Here is a 19,338-nt window from a genome sequence, read left to right as displayed (position 1 = left end):
TTAGGTTTGTTCTGAGGTTGCTACACATAATTTGTGTATACTCTGAGTATGTGCTGTGTTCTTATCAGATATCAAAGCGAGTTAATACAAACAAACAAATTTGTACTTATTCCCAATGAGAATCGATAAGGAATCGGATCGATAAGCAATATAGATAATGGAATCGGAATCGTTAAATTCTTATCAATTCCCATCCCTACTGATACAGTATGCTTAAATAAAGGTATTTCAAAATACATACAGACGTGATCAAATTTGTTGGTACCCTTAAAGCTCTAAATAATGCTTCATTCCTCCTGAAGAGTGATGAAATTAAAAGCTACTGTATCATGTATACTTGCATGCCTTTGGTATGTCATAGAAAAAGTAAGAAGCTGGAAAGAGATGAATTATTGCTTATTCTACAAAGATATTCTAAAATGGCCTGGACACATTTGTTAGAAAACCATAGAAATGATAATACATCATTGGATTGTAGTGATATTTCAAACTAATTAGTTTCTTTAATTAGTATCACACCTGTATCCAATCTTGAAATCAGTCCTTCAGCCTATTTAAGTGGAGAAAAGTAGTCACTGTGCTGTTTGGTATCATTGTGTGCACCACATTGAACATGGACCAGAGAAAACAGAGGATAGAGTTATTGGAGGAGCTCAGAAAGAAAATAATAGACCAATGTAATGGCTACAAGACCATCTCCAAGCAGCTCGATGTTCCTGTGACAACAGTTGCAAATATTATTAAGAAGGTTGAGGTCCATGGAATTGTAGCCAACCTCCCAGGGTGCCGCCGCAAGAGGAAAATCAACCCCAGATTGAACAGAAGGATATTGCGAATGTTAGAAAAAGAACCAAGGATATCTGCCAAGGAGATAGAAGCTGAACTCCAATCGATGGATGGTTCGCTTTTCGAGCAAAAGTGGGAAAAATATAAAAAAACAGACTGGAATTTGCAAAAAAATCATATTGACAAGCCACAATCCTTCTGGGAGAATGTCCTTTGGACAGATGAGTCAAAACTGCAGCTTTTTGGCAAGTCACATCAGCTCTATGTTCACAGACGAAAAAAGAAGTGAACACAGTACCTACAGTGAAACATGGAGGAGGCTATGGTTATGGTTATGTTTGGGGCTGCCCTGATGCATCTGGCATACTTGAATCTGTGCAGGGCACAATGAAATCTAAAGACTATCAAGGCCTTCTGGAGCGAAACGTACTGCCCAGTGTCAGAAAGCTCGGTCTCAGTCGCAGGTCATGGGTTCTCCAACAGGATAATGAGCCAAAACACACAGCTAAAACCACACAAGAATGGTTAAGAACTAAACATTGGACTATTCTGAAGTGGCCTTCTATGAGTCCTGATCTGAATCCTATTGATCATCTATGGAAAGAGCTGAAACTTGCAGTCTGGAGAAGACACCGTCACACCTGAGACAGCTGGAGCAGTTTGCTCAGGAAGAGTGAGCCAAACTACCTGTGAACAGCTCCAGAAGTCTCATTGAGAGCTACAGAAAACGTTTGCTTGCAGTGATCGCCTCTAAAGGTTGTGCAACAAAATATTAGGTTAGGGGTCCCATCATTTTCGTCCATGACATTTTCATTTGTTTCATTATTTACAGTATTATGTTGAATAAAGTCTGATTTCTATTAAATATGGAATAAACAATGGCGGACGCAAATAACTTTTGTCAGTTTCAAGTTATTTCTGAAAACAACTGCATTTTTAATGTAGGGGTTCCAACAAATTTGAACATGTCTGTATTTATCAGTTTTATGCAATTTACAGGAAAAATGTGTTTGCTGAAAAAGAAAATTCTGTCATGAATTTCTAACTCAACCAAACAATTCTTGGACCCCATTGACTCTCATAGTAGGAAATATTACAGTGATGGTCAAAAGTGCCCCAGAACTGTTCCCTGTCCTATCTTCTTCCAAATATCTTCTTTTGCATTCAACAGAACAAAGAAATGTATAAAGTAATTTTTTCCTACTATGGGCTCCAAGATCTGTTTGGTTATAAGCATTTCTCCAAATATCTTCTTTGTGCACATCAGAAAAAAGAAAGTTATACAGATTTGGAACAACTTGACAGTGAGTAAAAGTGGACAGGATTTCCATTTTTGGGTGAAGTATCACTTTAACTACATTTAAAAAGGCAACTCTGAAATGACAAAAACATATGAGATCATTACTTGCAAAACTCAAAAGAAAATGTAAAACTTAGTTTCTAAACACTATAAAAACGGAGGAAAAAATGCACAATGTTAAGCATGCTAATTAAATGAATACATTTTACGATAAAAATGTAATGTGGTGCCCCAGTCATTTAAGGTTGATTTAAATTCATCTAGATGTAAAAACACTATTATTATAACACTGCATTGGATTTCTTGTGTTAATTGTGATTAAGTATAGATGGCTTATAACTCTCTACCCTGTGTCTCCATATGCACTCATTGACCTGAACCCTTGGAATTTCACTGGTTTTTCTTCAGTCTGTGAGTAAAGGTTATGAATCCCTCAAGCGATATGTGCCCTCTCTGACTGCTTTCTGATGAATGCAGAACACATGTAGCCAATCTCGCTTGTGCTGTCAGCTCTTCTTCTGAGTATAGGAGACTACAGACCCCTGCATAAAGCAATGGTCTAAGAAAGCAATTAAACAACTGGGTCAAAAGGTCAATGTAATGTTCGACCCAAAAATGATGATTCTTTATTTTAGGTATTACTAACACACCCTCCTGTCACTCATAACTAGCAAGGTCATGGATGAAGGAGTATAACATTCATCATCTATGCTACAGCCTACAGGCTTGACCTGTACGGTGAATTGTAGAGACGGCACTGCAAACTGCTCTAATGTTTCCTGACAAATAGAAGAAGTGGCTTCTTTTATCTTTCCTTTTTTGTCTCGAAAGGTGAGGTCACTTTGAACATATATACAACTTGTTCTTTTTCCATCAAAGCATTATTTGTGGTGTATTGAGAAAGTCATGCATGTTTAAAACAACAGCGATTATGACAGAATGGTAATGTCTGGGTGAAACCAGGTGATATGAGTGAGAGGGAAGATATCAGTGTTACACCCTGTGTGTCAGCATATGGATGGGGGGAGGGGTCAATGGGGTCAAGCTGTAGTAAAATATTATACCTTACCATTGGTCTGAAACTGTTGTTTAAAGAGAAGTAAAGTCACTTGTGAACTCTATCCTGCAAAGACAACATGTACACACCATTTCTATAGAGTTCACTGCCCAAGGTCTCTTGCTGACGAGTAAATTGAATGATGTCACTCTAACTGAGATCACCTATTGCTCAGAGCATGTGTGCGGAGCTGAGTGGTGAGAATTTTTGCTCCCCGCTCACGTGGTTGTTGGCCACCCCGCTTCACCGCTCAAAGTCGCAGCAGACCGCTCCGCACAATACCGCCCCCCTCTCACCTACAATTTCATCCCCCTCTGGTGTAATCGATCCACGTTCGCTCCACACTTCGCTAAAGATAGTCGCCTAGTACAGTGTGGCTGCTCTTATCTATTAACATAGGTGCGGAAAGGAAAATCAACATGCAGCAAACCCGCCGTGCGATGCATCCGCCACTCAGCTTATATCCTATAAAGAACTCACAGCAACATCAGTCAAAATAGAACATATATTTTAAACAAACACAACAGCAAATTTTGGGTGGATTTGTCCATGCCCTAGACTCGTGGTGTGAGCAGTATCAGAGTGGAACTGGAGCGAGACAGAGAGCCGCTCCGGCCTTTGGAAAAAAACCTGCTACGCGCTCCGACTGTATTTTGCAGGTTCCGCTCCCGGCTCGCTCCCCGCTCCGCTCACATGCTCTGCTGTTGCTCAATTTACATGTTTTATTAGCCAGACCAACCCACCACACTGAAAGGAGTGCCAGAACCTGTGGGTGACAACACGCCTCCTCTATCCCAAGCCCTTCACGTAGACTAATGTTGTATGTGGACTCAAAAATAAAATTTAAAGAGTATGAAATCTTCCTGTCGCAGATGTAGCAAATAGACATGGCCCAAACTACAAAACACAGCTCCAGTGTCTGTAACGATCAGGCCTCATTTCCTGAAAAGTTCTTAGTTAAGTTTATCTTTAACTCATACGTTCGGAAGGTTAGTCTTGAGCGCTCTTAGCTATACCCTAACACTGTTAAGTCTTCACCCCGCTAGCAGGGGCAGATCATCCAATGAGTAATATGGGCCCAGGTAAGGGGAAGAAAATTTCACATAACAGCTTTCACGCCATATTTGTTCTACGGTGCGCTTCTCTGGCCCTGGTATAATCAAAGGTAGGGTATCTCATGGCACATCTTTTAAATAGAAAGTAGGGAAAACAAATCCTTTTTCATGTTTTTAATTTTTCTTGTCACGAAGGAATACATTTCATTGCAAGATCAAAATACCTTATTGTAGGGCTGCACAATTATGGGATACTTGTTTATATTATTCCCCTTGATATTGTTAGTGTGAATAAAAATGTTGATTATATTTTAATAATCACGGTCAAAAACTACATGCTTTGCAGTGTCCAAGCACAATAAACTTGAACTATACAAGAGTCTAATTGTTAGTTACTAGAATAAACTTTATTAATGCACCCCAACAGCAAGTGGCTTTGCGTGATCTCCTTATGACCCAAAGTTTGAGAACCTTTAAAATAAATGATCATTCTGCCAGTTAGTGTTGCGGGGTTGATGCATTTGGGCATGAGATTGCAGGTTCACACACTCAATTTACAATTAAATAATATCCATGGTTGGATTAAGTTTGCAATTTGGTGTAATTTTAATTTATAAAGTTTCAATTTATAAAGTGTTTATCTTATAAATACACTGCTACCTCACATAACGCAGTGAAGCAGTCCCTGTATAGAGTGAATAATTGATTGTCGAACGATCGATTTCCATCAATTCAGCACCCCCGTCATGGAGAGCACCTGGTAACGTGGAACGTAATAAAGTAACCTCCTATGGTATAGCTCGGGAACACGCCTAGAAAAGATACAACTGTAGTTAAGGTGTACCTTTAGAGTCTTAGTAGTGCGCTAAGAGACAACGTTATCGGGAAGCACCGCCCAGAGCATTTTCTCATGCAACTTAAACCAAGTGCCTTCAGCAATATGATCCCTCTGTGTATTTGTGATTATTATGCAGAAGTGTAAGCTCTAAAAATCCCCCTTAGGGTAATTGGATATTTTTAAAAGAATATATCAGGTCATTGACACCTGACCTAGTACTGCACTGTACTGTACTGTACTGTACATCTATAGGCTACTGTAGACCTATTTTCGAACGATGACAGTATACGTCACTGAAGTATTTAGTAACAAAATATTCAGACTTAGTCAAACAGCATTGTAAAGTATATAAGCTCAACCTTCTTGTGTTATTGGGAGATATAGTTTCTTTATTGTGAGTGGAATAGAGAGATTAAGTAAAGACAGAAATACTGACCTTTGTTCCTCCTCCATCTCTTCTTTGGACATTCTCCCCTCAAACTTGGTCGTCCTCTTCTTAACAGGCACGACTGCGGGAGTCTCGCTCTCATCTTCCTGTGAGGCAGCTGCAACATCTAACAGACAAAAGATCAGATTTTGGCATTTAAATTGTACAGTAAAAATCTTTTTTTTTTTAATTGGACAACGAGTCACAAGTTACACGAGAACCAATGAGATTTGAGGGGGTATTGTTATAGACATTTATAAACCCACTAGAGTCATGTTGTCACGGTTGTGTGTGAGGCAGAACCCAAATGCAGGCAGGTGGAGGTAACAAGGAGACTTTTATTTAAATAAAACAAAACAAAACCCACGATGGGGCAAAACAGAGACTAGTACTCACAAACCGAAAACTTTCCACGAGGGGAACAAAACAAAACAAGATAACTAATAAACAATAAGTCCAAAACACGAAATCCACAGACAGAACTCACAGGCAGGAAACTGGAACTAGGTAATCCGAATAATTTAAGGAAGGATAACGCGGGGCAAGACTAGAAAGACAATATAATGAACCGACGAGGTGTGAGGGGAAACAAAGGTACTAAATAGGGACATGATAACGAGGGGAGATTGTGCAGGGACGGAGAAGGGCAGGTGACAAGACTTAACACCAATGGGAAATCTGGCGGGAAGAAGAAGGAACAGGTGAGGGGGATAAAACACTAATTGGAAACTAACGGAGAAACAACGGGGCGGAGCTAAACGAAAAACAGGAGGACATGCGGCGAATTATCAAAACATACCGCCACGTGTCTCCACATAAAACAAAACATACACACAAGACATGATACTGTAACAACCCTGTTCCCAAGGCACAAAATCTAAGAACAGCAAAAGGACAGGATCGTCACACATGTGGATTACTTTATCGTTTAATGTGCTTTTTAAAGCTTCACCATTTTGAGCCCCAAATAAGAAGATAACATTATGTCATTTTAATGTAAAAAGATATGTTTGTGTTCTCTTAAATAAAAGGATGCCGTTTACATCCATGATGACATGAGGGTGAGTAGGCCTAAATTTTAAGAGAGGGTAAAAAAATACACATCTAGGCCTGTATTCTTAAAGCTTCTAAGAATACTCTATGAAAGCTCTTAATTTAGCTTAAAAACTTCTACGTAGGAGTCTTAGCTTAAAATGTTTCAAGACCAATCTGAGAGAAACTCTGAGCAAGGAAAAGACTAAAACTTTTATCTTAGTGAGGAGTCTTTCTCCACTGTCTTGGAGATGTTAGCGTGTCTCTAATAGGATCGGTCACAAACATGAAAGCTGCATGATCTAATGTGTCTTATTAACTCACTTTCATTCAATTCAATGTCATTTTATTTTTTAGCACTTTAACAATTTGAAGTGCATCAAAGCACCTATACAAGAAAACCAAAACCAAGATAAACAAAAGTTGAACACACAAAACACTTTAAAAATCAGATAAGCCTTAAAGTAACATGAAATGTATCATGCATGGCAACGGAGTGCTTACTTTTCGTTTTTCGTCTATTTTCTCAGCTGCTTAAGAAATTCTTTAAGTCTCTTAAAAGTTCTCCTCGCTACTGCTTAAATTTTGGACCTTAAGAACTCTTTAAAGGGTATGCTTTACTTTTTTCTTTACTAGGACCTTTTCTCTAATTTTAAGGGGGAACACTGGTACAGTATATAGATTTGTTTCAGGTGTTCTCATCACAAGTAGACGATAAGCAGTGGTAAATGTGGCTGTAAACAGGGTCCGAAACATTCTGATATTCAACAACATTCAGAGATGGTTAAAGATTCATGTGACCAGATTGCATTTGCTTATATTATATGCTCGGCCAAAATGAGCTGCACTTGATTTGGATTCAAGCAGCCGGATCAATATGTGCTCATTTTGATGGTTGATCAAATCTTAACTAGTGCTGTAGAATGTTCATAACCCAGATATTCATCCCGCTAAATCTAATCCACTTGAAGGTGTGTCTCAGGTATAGTCTTTATACAATATGAATGCAGGATTGAACCTTTTATAACCTACATATTTATGGCACCAGAATTCACGTATAAGGGTCTGTTCAAAATCAGAGTGCTTTTGAACCCAGCGACCCATTGGTGACGTAGTTTTGTTTAACAGTCAAATGTAATTTACTTCTTCACGAAGATAAAGTGTGTTGCGGATCTAAAAGGATAATTTACAGTTCATGGCCATTACCGAGAGTAATATTAAATATGACAAATCAGAAATTCACAAATTCTTGGACACCACGCTCTTGAATTTGGGTTATCACTCAACACACTCACTGTTTGTAAACCGCAGCGGATTATGCAACCTAGAGGCCAATGTACTGCAGTGAGAACAATGAACATTTCTGAGCAGGATGAGTTTACAGGCACAGAGCACAAAGCTCCAGTGTTTATCTCTGAAAGCACTCAAAGCCCTGATCTGAATATACTCGCTCGTGTGTAATGAATCCTAGGGACAAAATTAAGAAAACGAATCTAAGATTGGAGATTAGAGCCAGAAGTCAAACAAACTACTTTAAAGCAGGACAAGAGGGGTTTCAGTGGGTTAGCGTAATATGTCTCTCATTCTTGTTGGATTTTCATTAGGATAAACATACAAGGCCTATAGTGTACATTGAGTCTACGGATGCATCATTTAATGGTCTGAGGTCATTTTAAGACTGAATTGAACTTGATGAGATTAGATCAGTTTGGGATGGGGATACACCTAGTTTGTTACACGGCTCGTTGGAATGCTTGATTCTGATTGGTCAGTCGCAACATTAGCATGTTCGTTATTCCCAGATAAAAACCTCTCAAAACTAATAACACAAGGTAACCGGGATGCAGCAAATCATTTTGACAGGTTTTTTGACAAATTAAATATAAATATGTATTTTAATGACATACTGTAAATGACATTACATTTTTACATAGCTCTCCTGTAGCACAGTGGTTAGAGCGTGGCGCTAGCAACAACAAGGTTGTTGGTTCCATCGCAGGAGATTGCACATATTCAGAAATAAATGTATAGTATAATGCAATGTAAGTCGCTTTGTATAAAAGCATCTGCCAAATACGTAAATGTAATGTAAATGTATATTTACAAACGATTAAACCAAATTGCCTGTTTGTGACATTTGAACGTTGTTTCTCACCTTAAAACCCGAAAGTCAATTGCTTTTCCTTGCAGAAGGTCTGCATTCTGTAAAAATGAGCTAATGAAATATTTCAAATTCACATTTCATTTCCAGTTTTTTTCTCATGTGGCAGGTAGCCGTGTAATAAACGGGATAACGTACAAGCCACCGGCTGTTATCACGAAATAAGCCCGTTCAGTGTGATACAATACCCTCAGCTTCATGTCAGGTCCTGAAAACACGGTCTATGCTTATTTCTACGATAACAACCGTCTGCCTTTACAATATCCCTTACTTAACAATGAAATACAAAAGAAATGTCTAAAATGTATAAACCATCATTATTATTATGTTTTTGATGCCACTTGTGGTGCAACAAGATAATAACGTTCGTTTCTAAATAAGTTTTGATTACAAATGATTGTAATAATCTATAAACAAATGATCTATAAACACTGATTGTGCAGCCATACCATTAAGCTCTAGGATCTCTGGAACGGTCTCTGCTACTGGAGAGGCCTCTGGGGCAGATGCAGATTCCTGTTCAGGGGCAGATTCCTGTTCAGGGGTAGATTCAGGTTCAGGTTCAAGGGCAGGCTTAGATTCCAGTTCAGGGGTAGATTCAGGTTCAGGTTCAAGGGCAGGCGTAGATTCCGGTTCAGGAACTGGCACAGATGCAGATTTTGGTTCAGGGTCGGGTGCAGATTCAGGGGCATGAACAGATTTTGGTTCGTGGGCAGATTCAGGGAAGGCCACCGATTCTGGTTCAGGGACTGGCACAGATTCAGGGACAGGCACAGTTTCTGGTTCACGGACGGGTGCAGTTTCTGGTTCAGGCACAGGTTCAGGCTCAGATTCAGGTTCTAGTGATGGCACAGATTCTAGTTTAGGGACAGGCACAGATTCGAGGAGGGGAACAGGTTCTAACTCAGGGAGGGGGACAGATTCAAGGACGGGCACGGATTCTGGCTCAGGGAGGGGGACAGATTCAAGGACGGGCACGGATTCTGGCTCAGGGACTTCCACCTCTTCGATTGTTTCAGCCAATGGGGTTATTGTCTCTGGTTTAAGGATTGGTAATTCTTGCTCAGGCGCTGGCTCAGGTGCCAGAGGGGTGGGCTCATTTACTGGTGTGGGTTCAACAACCTCAGGGACAAGGTCTGGCTTTAGGGCTGCCTGTAAAAAAAGGAAAAAATATTTATTGAGTTAAGGCAAACACTTATTAAAGATCGTCAGCGTTAATGTTTTATCATGAGCCATAGTACTATGACCAGATTCGTATGAATTAGGATCTAAGTAAAAAAACACATTTGTTTTAGAATGTCAGTCTGAATTTATTCTGCATGATATGTAATTATTACCTAAATGACCAAAGCCAATGCAATCCGATTTAATACTGACCAGCAACATAACACCCGTGCAACACTCACCACCACAATGCACCAGTGTTCTGGGATTGTGTTTATGGGCACCAAGAGCCCACCTCAAATCTCTTCTGATCCTTGCATGGGTTCTGTATGAGAATTTTTTTGTATGCCATGAGTGCCTTCTATGAGATGATTTTTCTAAACATCTCATACATGTCAAAGGGAGACTAACAGCACATTCTCAGCAGGCCTTCATTCGCCATGCAGCACATGGAGAGTTCTGCCTGCATGACAGCTGTCATCTACAGTCCGTCTCCAGTCAATGACACAAACATCCTCCAACTAACTCTAACCCACTACACGGCCTCTGACAGCCCTCAACACAACTACACTTCCATACACTCTCAAAAGCACCTGTTTCTGCCTTTAACCAACCACTCCATGACTTCTTGACCACACTGTGGCAACAGGCATACATAGATGGACTGGTGTAGAATGAGTTTCACTCTCAAAAAGGTAAAACCGAATCGGAATGATTTATGACATTCAGTTTAAAAAAAGTAAATCTCATATTGCTGTTATTGAGATTATGTGGGATTTGAAGCAGGGTGAATCATCCATATATATATACACATTACGTATAACTGTGGTGAAGAAGGTGGGACGAGAGCCGTGAGGCGGGCCGGTGGCGTGAGTGATAGTTGGAATCAGCTGTGCGCACACCGGTCCCGCATGTCTCACGGAAGAAATCGGGAGCATAAGAGGACGAGCAATGGGACTGCTGACGAGAGAGGACCGGGCCCGGACATATGTTTTAAGTTTGCAGGTGGCTGCCGGCATTTTACTTCCGTGTTATTTTATTTCTGATTAAACTTTATTTAAATGTTCGCCGGTTCCCGCCTCCTTCCTTCCCAACTTTGAACTGTATTCCAATAACATATGAAGAGTTTGATTCCAAAATGAGATCAAATGCGTCAAAAATCATGTCTTTTATTATTTATGTTTTCATGTTTTTCTTGTGTTAGTTAGCTGTGTTTTTTTAGTTAGTATGGATAAAATCAAAGCAAACAAACAAACAGCGCTTTGATTGATATTAATTGGAAAGCACAATAAAAAAAACTCTTCCTATACATATTACATATTACTCTAATAAATATAATTTCTGGCATTGATTTAATAGATCACTAGATGCAACATAAAACAGCTGTCAGCACACTTCATAACTTCAAGAATGCTGACATATGCTGCCTCCAGCAGATGGTGCATTCCATCTTACACCCTCACACACACTTTCTGCTGATGTGTGTAGACATAAATTCATGAATCACACTGAGAAACTTTTAGAATATTCTATTCCATTCTTCATCAAAAAATCTCATAATGTATTCAGTCTAGGTGAGTATTTTGCAACAACTCATCTTAAAAGTTATAAATGTAATACACAAGGAATATTCTCATTCAAATTACACACATTTAATTTCATCTACTTTGTTCTGAGACATAAACATGTGAAATGTGGTGAGGGAATTAAAGCAGCTTGAGACGGATCCTCACCAGGGTAAACTCTGCCAACAGTCCATTAGTCTCTGATGCTCTTAGAAACCTTGAATTACCTAAGAGGATGTCAGGCGCATGGCGCAGGATGCCATTTTAGGCTTAGCTGTCATCTAAGATCCTCTCTTCAAGTGGATGAGTGGGTCATGGTGAGAATATGTGTAAAGCTCAGTATGAGCAACTGAACACAAGTGAAAGTCAAACTGATCCAGAGATGACTATGTGTAACGTTTTTCTTTTGACATGTGCCGGGAGTCACATATAATCATTTCCAATATGATGTGTTTCAGTAAGTAACTGAGACTAATACATACCTAGAACTGCATACTTTGCATGAGAATGACAAAGATACTGAATAGTTTGAAATGTAGGGCAGTGGGCTAAATAGAATATAAGCCGTCATCGTTTCACTGGTTTCTGGACACCGTTTAGATTCAATGAATCCTCCACAAACCCTTCAGCTCTCAAAACAGTCATTGTCTCATACAAGAGGCCTGTAGTCTCTATGGACAGTCAGTGTCTGCCTACTAGAATGACGTGCAGAACGGTATCATTGTTTAGTTACGAGACATCGCCAATTGTGACTAAAGGGTAAGGCAGAGACAGTAGCCCTGTACACTGCCTACATAGACAGCAGATTAGTAAAACAACATTCTAACTAAAGGAACCACAACAAGTAATTAGTTTACCCAAAAATTCTCGCCCTCAGATTGTTCTGAACCGGTATACATTTCCGTTTGCTTCAGTTCTGTTAAACACAAAGGAAGATATTTTGGAAGAATGTCAGTCACCGAGCAGATCTCTTCCCCCATTTCCTGCCATAGTATGGGAAAAAAATACTATGGGTGTCAATGGAATGCTCTGTTACTGATGTTCTTTCAAATATCTTCCTTTTTGGAACAATCTGAGGGAGAACTATCTCTTTAAGAATATGGTCTGCACACATAAAGCACATGTAATCATGTTGCTAGGCTAATAAGGGAATCAAAATAAGTTTTGTAGCATTTGTCATAATCGCCAAAAATATCTCAGCTGGGAAATATATACAGACTTAAGAGTATGTTTACACACAACAACAACATTGCATGAAGATATTACCATCTCTATGCTCAGATATATACTATAAATTTGTGGGATATGTGCACGCACCTAAAGTAAACCTAACATGGCACTAACAAGTTTGCACAAAACTCTGAAAAAGCAAGGAAGTTAATGACGGCTTACTAAAATTCCAAACATGCGAAGTCAGAGGAGAGCTTGACCAATCAGCATCCAGACGGACAGATTTCATGGCAAACTGATGTTTGGAGACTGGCGTGGAGACAGAAACAAAGAGCTGAGGAATGTTTTAGTTGCTCATGGTCTGAACACTTTCACATACTGTGTGTGTTGATGACAGTTTACTTTCCAACAACATCAAGTGTCGCATTTCTATTGACTGCACCTCAGAGAAAAGAAGAGAGCCTCACATTTTCTCCTTGAGGTTTTCTCATCGAGTACACATTGCCATGTAAGGAAGATGAAGCACTTCTAAATTGGTGGAGGGTAAAAGAAGGAGAGCCAAAACAGAAACTGGGCAGAAACAGCCCAAAATCTGAAGAATTAACATTAGTCAATTGGAGACTTCTGTAGCTCTGGATTTTGATTCAATGCGTTTAAACAAAAGAGATAATCAAAACATGAACATTTAGTTCATTTTTAGGAACAGTTCAACCCGATTATTCATCATTTTTGAACTCACGTTGAATATAAACTCTCTGGAGTCAGTTAAACGTTTTAATGTAAAAAAAAAAAAAAAAAAAACCCTGTAAGTTTACACATTTTTAATTGGATCAAAAAGCGTAAAATTAAAAAAAGTCAATGCATGTTTCAATAGTTAAGTCACTATGGAATATCCCAAACATGTAACACAAGAAATTAAAACTAATGTATATTTTAGCATTTCTGTAAAATATAGTGATATATATATATATAGCTCTTTTTATGTTTTCATCAAATTTACTTTAACAAAAGTTACTAAATTGTAAAATGTAAATTAAATGTAAATGTAAAAAAATATGTCTATACATAAGAATGTAAAACTAAAAATGTTATGCAATATTAATACTAGACTAAGAATAATTCAAAAAGCTAAATTGTTATTTTGTAAATAGTTTGTTTATTTAGTTTGGTGAAAAAACAAACAAATATATATATATATTGCTCCCCTTCCGTACAGCTGGAAAATCACTTGGGCCACCTTTCGTCTCATATCTGGAGACGGGCCTGATTTGTTCCCTAGGCGTTAATCAACAGGAGTGATTAATCTCGTCCCTGGAGATCCACATCACCTTCACCATCTTGAACCAAACACAGCTGAAGCAGCAAAACAAGAGCTGTTCTTCATTTGTGTAATAATTAGTTTGCTAGGTGAGAATTAGTCAAGTGTTAAACACAACATGTTGAAAACCAAATTATTCTACTGGAAGTGTAAATGAGTACATGTTTTATTGGGCTAGGATTGTCAAACCCTTCTCAACAACTCACTTGCCAAAATAAAGGTCATGCGAATGTGAGACGGGTGTGATGTGGTGGTGGGTGTGTCTTGATAAATTGGCATCTCATCTCTTCTGATCTTATGATCTCTTTAGTCATCACCTCTTAATGCACTACTGGATAAGGAAATGAAGAGATTATTAGTGGATCGCTAACATCTGCCCCTACTAAAGTCTAGTATGGAGGGCACTTATCTAACACACCTAATCCATCTCATTAGCTTAATGATCTGCAATGGGTTCAAATGACTATAAAAGATTTTCTCGGATTTTCTGAAAACAGACGAGAGTCAAGATATTATACTTGAAAAACAGGGTTCAATGGATGTAGTTTCTTCTAAGAAAAATGGTTAAAGGTTTGATTTGGAAGTAAACTTCCTGTAAATATTTTGCATTTGTTCATCAATCCAAATCAAATCATTGAGCATTTTTAAATATTTATTTTTGAAGATCTGTTGCTTGGTGGACAAAACTGCAGATTGTTGCATCAAATATCTTTGATTCTGTCAAAAAATCTGTTTTTGAGTTTATTTGCAAATTTTTTTTATTGTGTTGTTGTTTTTGTTATTATTTCTTAATTAAAAAAGTGATACATGCACAATAAAGTACACAGGAAAGAAACTGATTTTTTTTATTCCGTTTTTTGAACTCTTCATTTATTGATTTCATGTTGTTCAAAACCTGTATATGACTTTGATATGATTTTTGGGGTGAACATGAAAACTAGTTTACCCCTTTCTACATGATCCAGAATAGGTTGCATGCAGTGGGTTGGCTTATTCCACTGGTTAAATGTTTTTTTTTACGAAATGTCTAGTAAATCTTATTCAGTCCTTCTCAGTCCCAGGACTGTTTACTCAGTTGTAAAGAAGCCAGAAAAAGTATGGTGACATAAAGTGATGTAACAGATATCAGAGGGACTCCCGCTGTGAATGGGCTCAGGACGGACAGGGCTGATGTAAGGGCTGTTAAAGCCCTTATAAAGTTTCTCATGTAGTGTGGAAGTAGACACATCAATAGTAAAAAGCAGGGCAGAAGCTAGGCTATGTGAAATAAGACATAGATCAAATGCTGTAATACCAATTCTAATACGGTAGATATCTGTAGATCATTAAGCAGGACTTCTATAAGACAGCAAGGCAAAAACATGGAGTATTGTGAAAGTAAAAAGTGGGGCATATCATAAACAAGTCAAGGAATGAAAGTTTAGCTGTTTACAGCTGTTGTGAAGCAATCCAACTTGTTCAATTTATATCAGTTATTTGTGGAACTATTTGATTTAAAACGGAATCTGAATCATTGTAGGTTTTTACAAACAGAACTACAGAACGCCTGCCCACAGAAAAAAGCTGCTAGTGTCCAAGAACTACACACAAACACACTCTTAAAAAAGGTGCTTCAAAAGGTTCTTCGATGTCATAAAGAACCTTTTGGTTCCATAAAGAACATGTAACATCTGAATACATTCAGATAATAAAAAAATGGAAAGAGATGTAATCTGAAGAATCTTAAAGAACCTTTAACATTCTTCAGTTTATAAAAAAGTTTTAAGCACCTTCATTTTTAAGATTGTAGAGCTGGCAGGACCTCGTCCAGCAGCCAGGGGAGAACATTTGTGTGTCTCAAAGCAGAGGTGAGTGGAACCAGATAAAACAGGAGACTGAAAATGACACCAAGACTTCAATTTACATGATAACCTTTTTTAATGTAAGTTGAGCATGGTGCCTGGAACGCCTAAGGTTAGAGTTTGATTCCCAGGGAGCACAAAAGATGAAAAAAGACATGCTATTGAATGGACTCTAGATAACTTTGGGTAAAAGCACCTGCCAAACATATACGTGTCAATGTGCTGTAATCCAACCTTGACCTAGATTAAAGATCAACATATTTCCCATCCTCGGATGCCTTTAAAAGGGATAGTTCACCCAAAAACAAACATTCTGTCATCATTATTAATACTCGCGTGGTTCATAACCAGTTTACGACTCTTTCTTAAGTGGAACACAAAAAAAACTATTTTGAAAATGTCTCATTGGTTTTGTGCCCATACATTGGAAGTCAGTAAAGTCCAATGTTGTGTGGTTATCATAGTTGTTTATAATCTTTTGTGTACTGAAGAAAAAAGTCTGCAATGTTTGAAATGACATGAGGGTCATAAACAATGTAAGAATTTTCATTTATGGTTGAACTATTCCTTTAAGCAACTGGCAACTTCTTGGCTCCATGCCTTACTCATCAATTTACCAATAAAGTTATCAAGTGCTGCTCTCAGACAACCAAGCTATATATTATTATTACCTCAAGAACCAAATACATCAAATCATTTACCTGAGCAGGTGTCTGCTGCACAGGGATGATTTCAGGTTCCACTGGAGGAGAGGCTTCATCCACAACACCAATCTTCTCAATACCAGGGAGGACTGGAACAGGTTCCTCATTTCTCAGCTCAGTGTCTACCGCTGTCTCTTTGAACAGAGAAGATAAAGCTCAGAAAACAGAAAAGGCAACAGTATACACTGCACGGCTGCATCAATAGGCATCAATAGAAGAGTGAGGTTATCTTAGTTTATACTGTGAGGAAAGAAACAGGCCAGGAGCGAACATTTTGGTCTGTTTCTCTGACCAACCTACAGCATGGCTTCAGAAAACCTGACATTATTTGATCACTATAGAACTCATTTTGCTATGAGTTCTCAACCCATTTCAATTGCATACCTTGAAGCATTTAGCATACAGCGTCTCATCTAATATGCGGATATTAACAACAACAATATGGCATGACTTGAACAGGAAAAGGGTTGTTGAATTCTGGAATAGAGCTTTGTGGTTGGAAAAAAGAGGGATTCATTGTTTCATTCATGTCATCAGCTGATAAAGAAAATCATGTGAGACTGCACCAGTGCCTTACATTTTTATCAACAAGATTATAAATGGCATGAACAAAATTATCTTTGTAGTAATGTGCACTATTCTGCACATTTGCACATTTCTATTTCCTGCATTTTTACGCAGAAAGACTTTTCCATCACTGTTTTCTCATGTGTGTTCAACAGCGTCACACACACCTGTGCTCAAGACTCCTTCAGCTCTCAACAGCAACATGTTACAATATACACTTTTAAATATAGTGGATATAAGTTTGAAGCCATAGATAGACGGACCCTGGTGCAGGTCATGTCGAGAGCTCTGGTTACAGCTGTGGTGAGCACATTCTAAGGCGAGATAGAAAGAGTGCTCGCACAGAAGGTCAAAAAGCCGGCTGATGTTTAAACAAGGCTGAGAAGAAGAAAACACATACTGTTGACCCTGACATGGATCTGCTGAGGGTTTGAAAAATATTCGGTGAACTGTATACTCTTTATACCAGACATGGGGTTTATAAATGTGTATATTTCATTGTTTAGATCAGATTAAATCTGTGCTCTGTGATTTTCTGTTATTCAAATTAACTTTTAAATAGTTAAAAAGTCTGGGAGCATGACAATTTAGTGAACAGCCTTTAGGGTGAATTCCACAAAACACGCAAAGCACATGTCAAGTCATATTTTACCTGAAAAACCTTTAGGAATGTGACAATCTTTTAAAGATAATTATGTGCATTATCATTATTCTTTTTACATGAAAAAAACAATTGCTGAACAGTTATTATTGAATACTTGTCTATCATGCAGTTAGTAATGTAATCTACTTTGACTGAATAAAAAAAGCACAAGACATATATGGACAAGGTTATTTTAATTTTATTTTACAGTAAATGGAAATATAACGAATGCTGCCTTCACGTGCTTTTGGCAATTGGATAGTTCCCACTTCAACCCAGAAATAATTTATGGATCGGTTCTATTTCAATGTCAACACATACTTGTGATGTTTTACTGGTAACGTTAGTAACATAAATGTTTTAATGTTACTCAATACTTTTAATGGTACTAAATCCAGTCGTGATCTGTGGTGAGAAATATCCCACTACCGAGGAGTTTTGAACACAGCATATCAAACAAGCACAACATCAACACATGCTACATATGCAAAAATGAGAACTGGAGAGGATGCTGTAAATTATACAAAAGAAAACACGACAATGACGAAGACTATAATATCATATAGATCATATTATCCATCTTATATATATTTCGACTGAAAAACTCATATAAATGTCAGTTTATCTTACAGACGCACATAAACGTCACACCACGAAATCCGATGTGAACGGTGCCGCCATGTTGGGAAGGGCACAACCGCCCGATAGACAAGAGTTTCTCAACCAAGGGGCTTTGAGATGACTTCAAATAAGAAAAAAAAGCATAAAAATAAGCTAAAACAACCAAATACAAGATATTTCTTACTGTGGTATTTTCTATTCTATCATCGTAAGTTACTTAGTTCTGTCTCTATTTACTGTCAGATTAATGCAATTGCGAATGCTTGTGAAGCTTTCATAAAAAAAACGAACATTTGTGTCAAATTGTCTGTGTCTTTCCCGGTCCAACATGGCAGCGCCGTTGAAATATCGCAGCAACGGGCAAGTCGCTCAAAGCTGTGTCTTGTCTATCCTGAGCCTCTCCTCCCTCCATCTGTCTTGACAATCAGCTGTGAACCCCTGATAAAACTGGCCAGCGTTCAAGGTCTGGCACATGCTAAACCAATTACACACTTTAAAGACGTACATGCGTACTGCAAATAAAGCCCCGTATTGTGTAAACAAACACGAATATAATAGTAATATAATAGTCACGCAGTTTTAAAGACGCAACGCTGCTGACGTCACACTCTGTGCAGTTATCTGTATCCAGACCGACGATTTAAAGTTTCATTCTGTATGAAGTGCGCCTGACAGAACGCGCTTTACCTGGACAGGTGTTTGCTGAACAGTTTCAGTCTTCACCGGAGCAGGAGGTATTTTCTCCTCAATCTTCACCGGAGCAGGAGGTATTTTCTCTTCAGTCTTCACTGGAGCAGGAGGTATCTCCTCTCTGGACTCAGTAACCTCTCGGTCGGGTCTCTCCTCGTGTCGCTCTTTCTTTGGCGAAGATTTCCTCCCCAGAAGCGCCGACGCAACTATAATGGCAATAATTGTGAAGAAAAGTGCGGATAAAATCACTGGCGCGTCTATAGTCATGACTGAGCCTGTTGTTGTTAATATAAATGAGAAGTTTTTGAAAGTAGTTTTTCTGTTGTTTGTCTCTTGTGGTGTATCAGAGCAGACGCTTCAGCTCGTCTCTCTGAGCTCATCTGATAGAGCTGCATGTGC

The 19,338-nt window shown here is 38.5% G+C and overlaps 1 protein-coding gene across 5 annotated transcripts in view; it reads right to left on the bottom strand.

Annotated features, from left to right (window-relative positions):
* Positions 1-19,338, bottom strand: part of si:ch73-366l1.5 (FILIA-N KH-like domain-containing protein) — a 28,326-nt gene extending 8,988 nt beyond the window's left edge. For 2 of the 5 annotated variants that reach the window (XM_056753710.1, XM_056753709.1), the window contains exons 1-5: positions 18,937-19,337; positions 16,416-16,550; positions 9,106-9,808; positions 5,473-5,590; positions 3,156-3,209 (exon numbers count right to left, since the gene is read on the bottom strand). In XM_056753710.1, the coding sequence (XP_056609688.1) occupies positions 3,176-3,209; positions 5,473-5,590; positions 9,106-9,808; positions 16,416-16,550; positions 18,937-19,206 (1,260 nt within the window). In that variant the 5' untranslated portion in view covers positions 19,207-19,337 and the 3' untranslated portion in view covers positions 3,156-3,175. Of the gene's footprint in view, positions 1-1,660; positions 2,161-3,155; positions 3,210-5,472; positions 5,591-9,105; positions 9,809-16,415; positions 16,551-18,936 lie in introns of those variants that run through there. The other 3 variants (XM_056753712.1, XM_056753708.1, XM_056753713.1) reach the window with 3 other exon arrangements.

This window comes from Triplophysa dalaica, chromosome 7 (assembly GCF_015846415.1).
Source record: "Triplophysa dalaica isolate WHDGS20190420 chromosome 7, ASM1584641v1, whole genome shotgun sequence".
NCBI lineage: Eukaryota > Metazoa > Chordata > Actinopteri > Cypriniformes > Nemacheilidae > Triplophysa > Triplophysa dalaica.
This window is presented reverse-complemented; position numbering and strand designations above follow the sequence as displayed.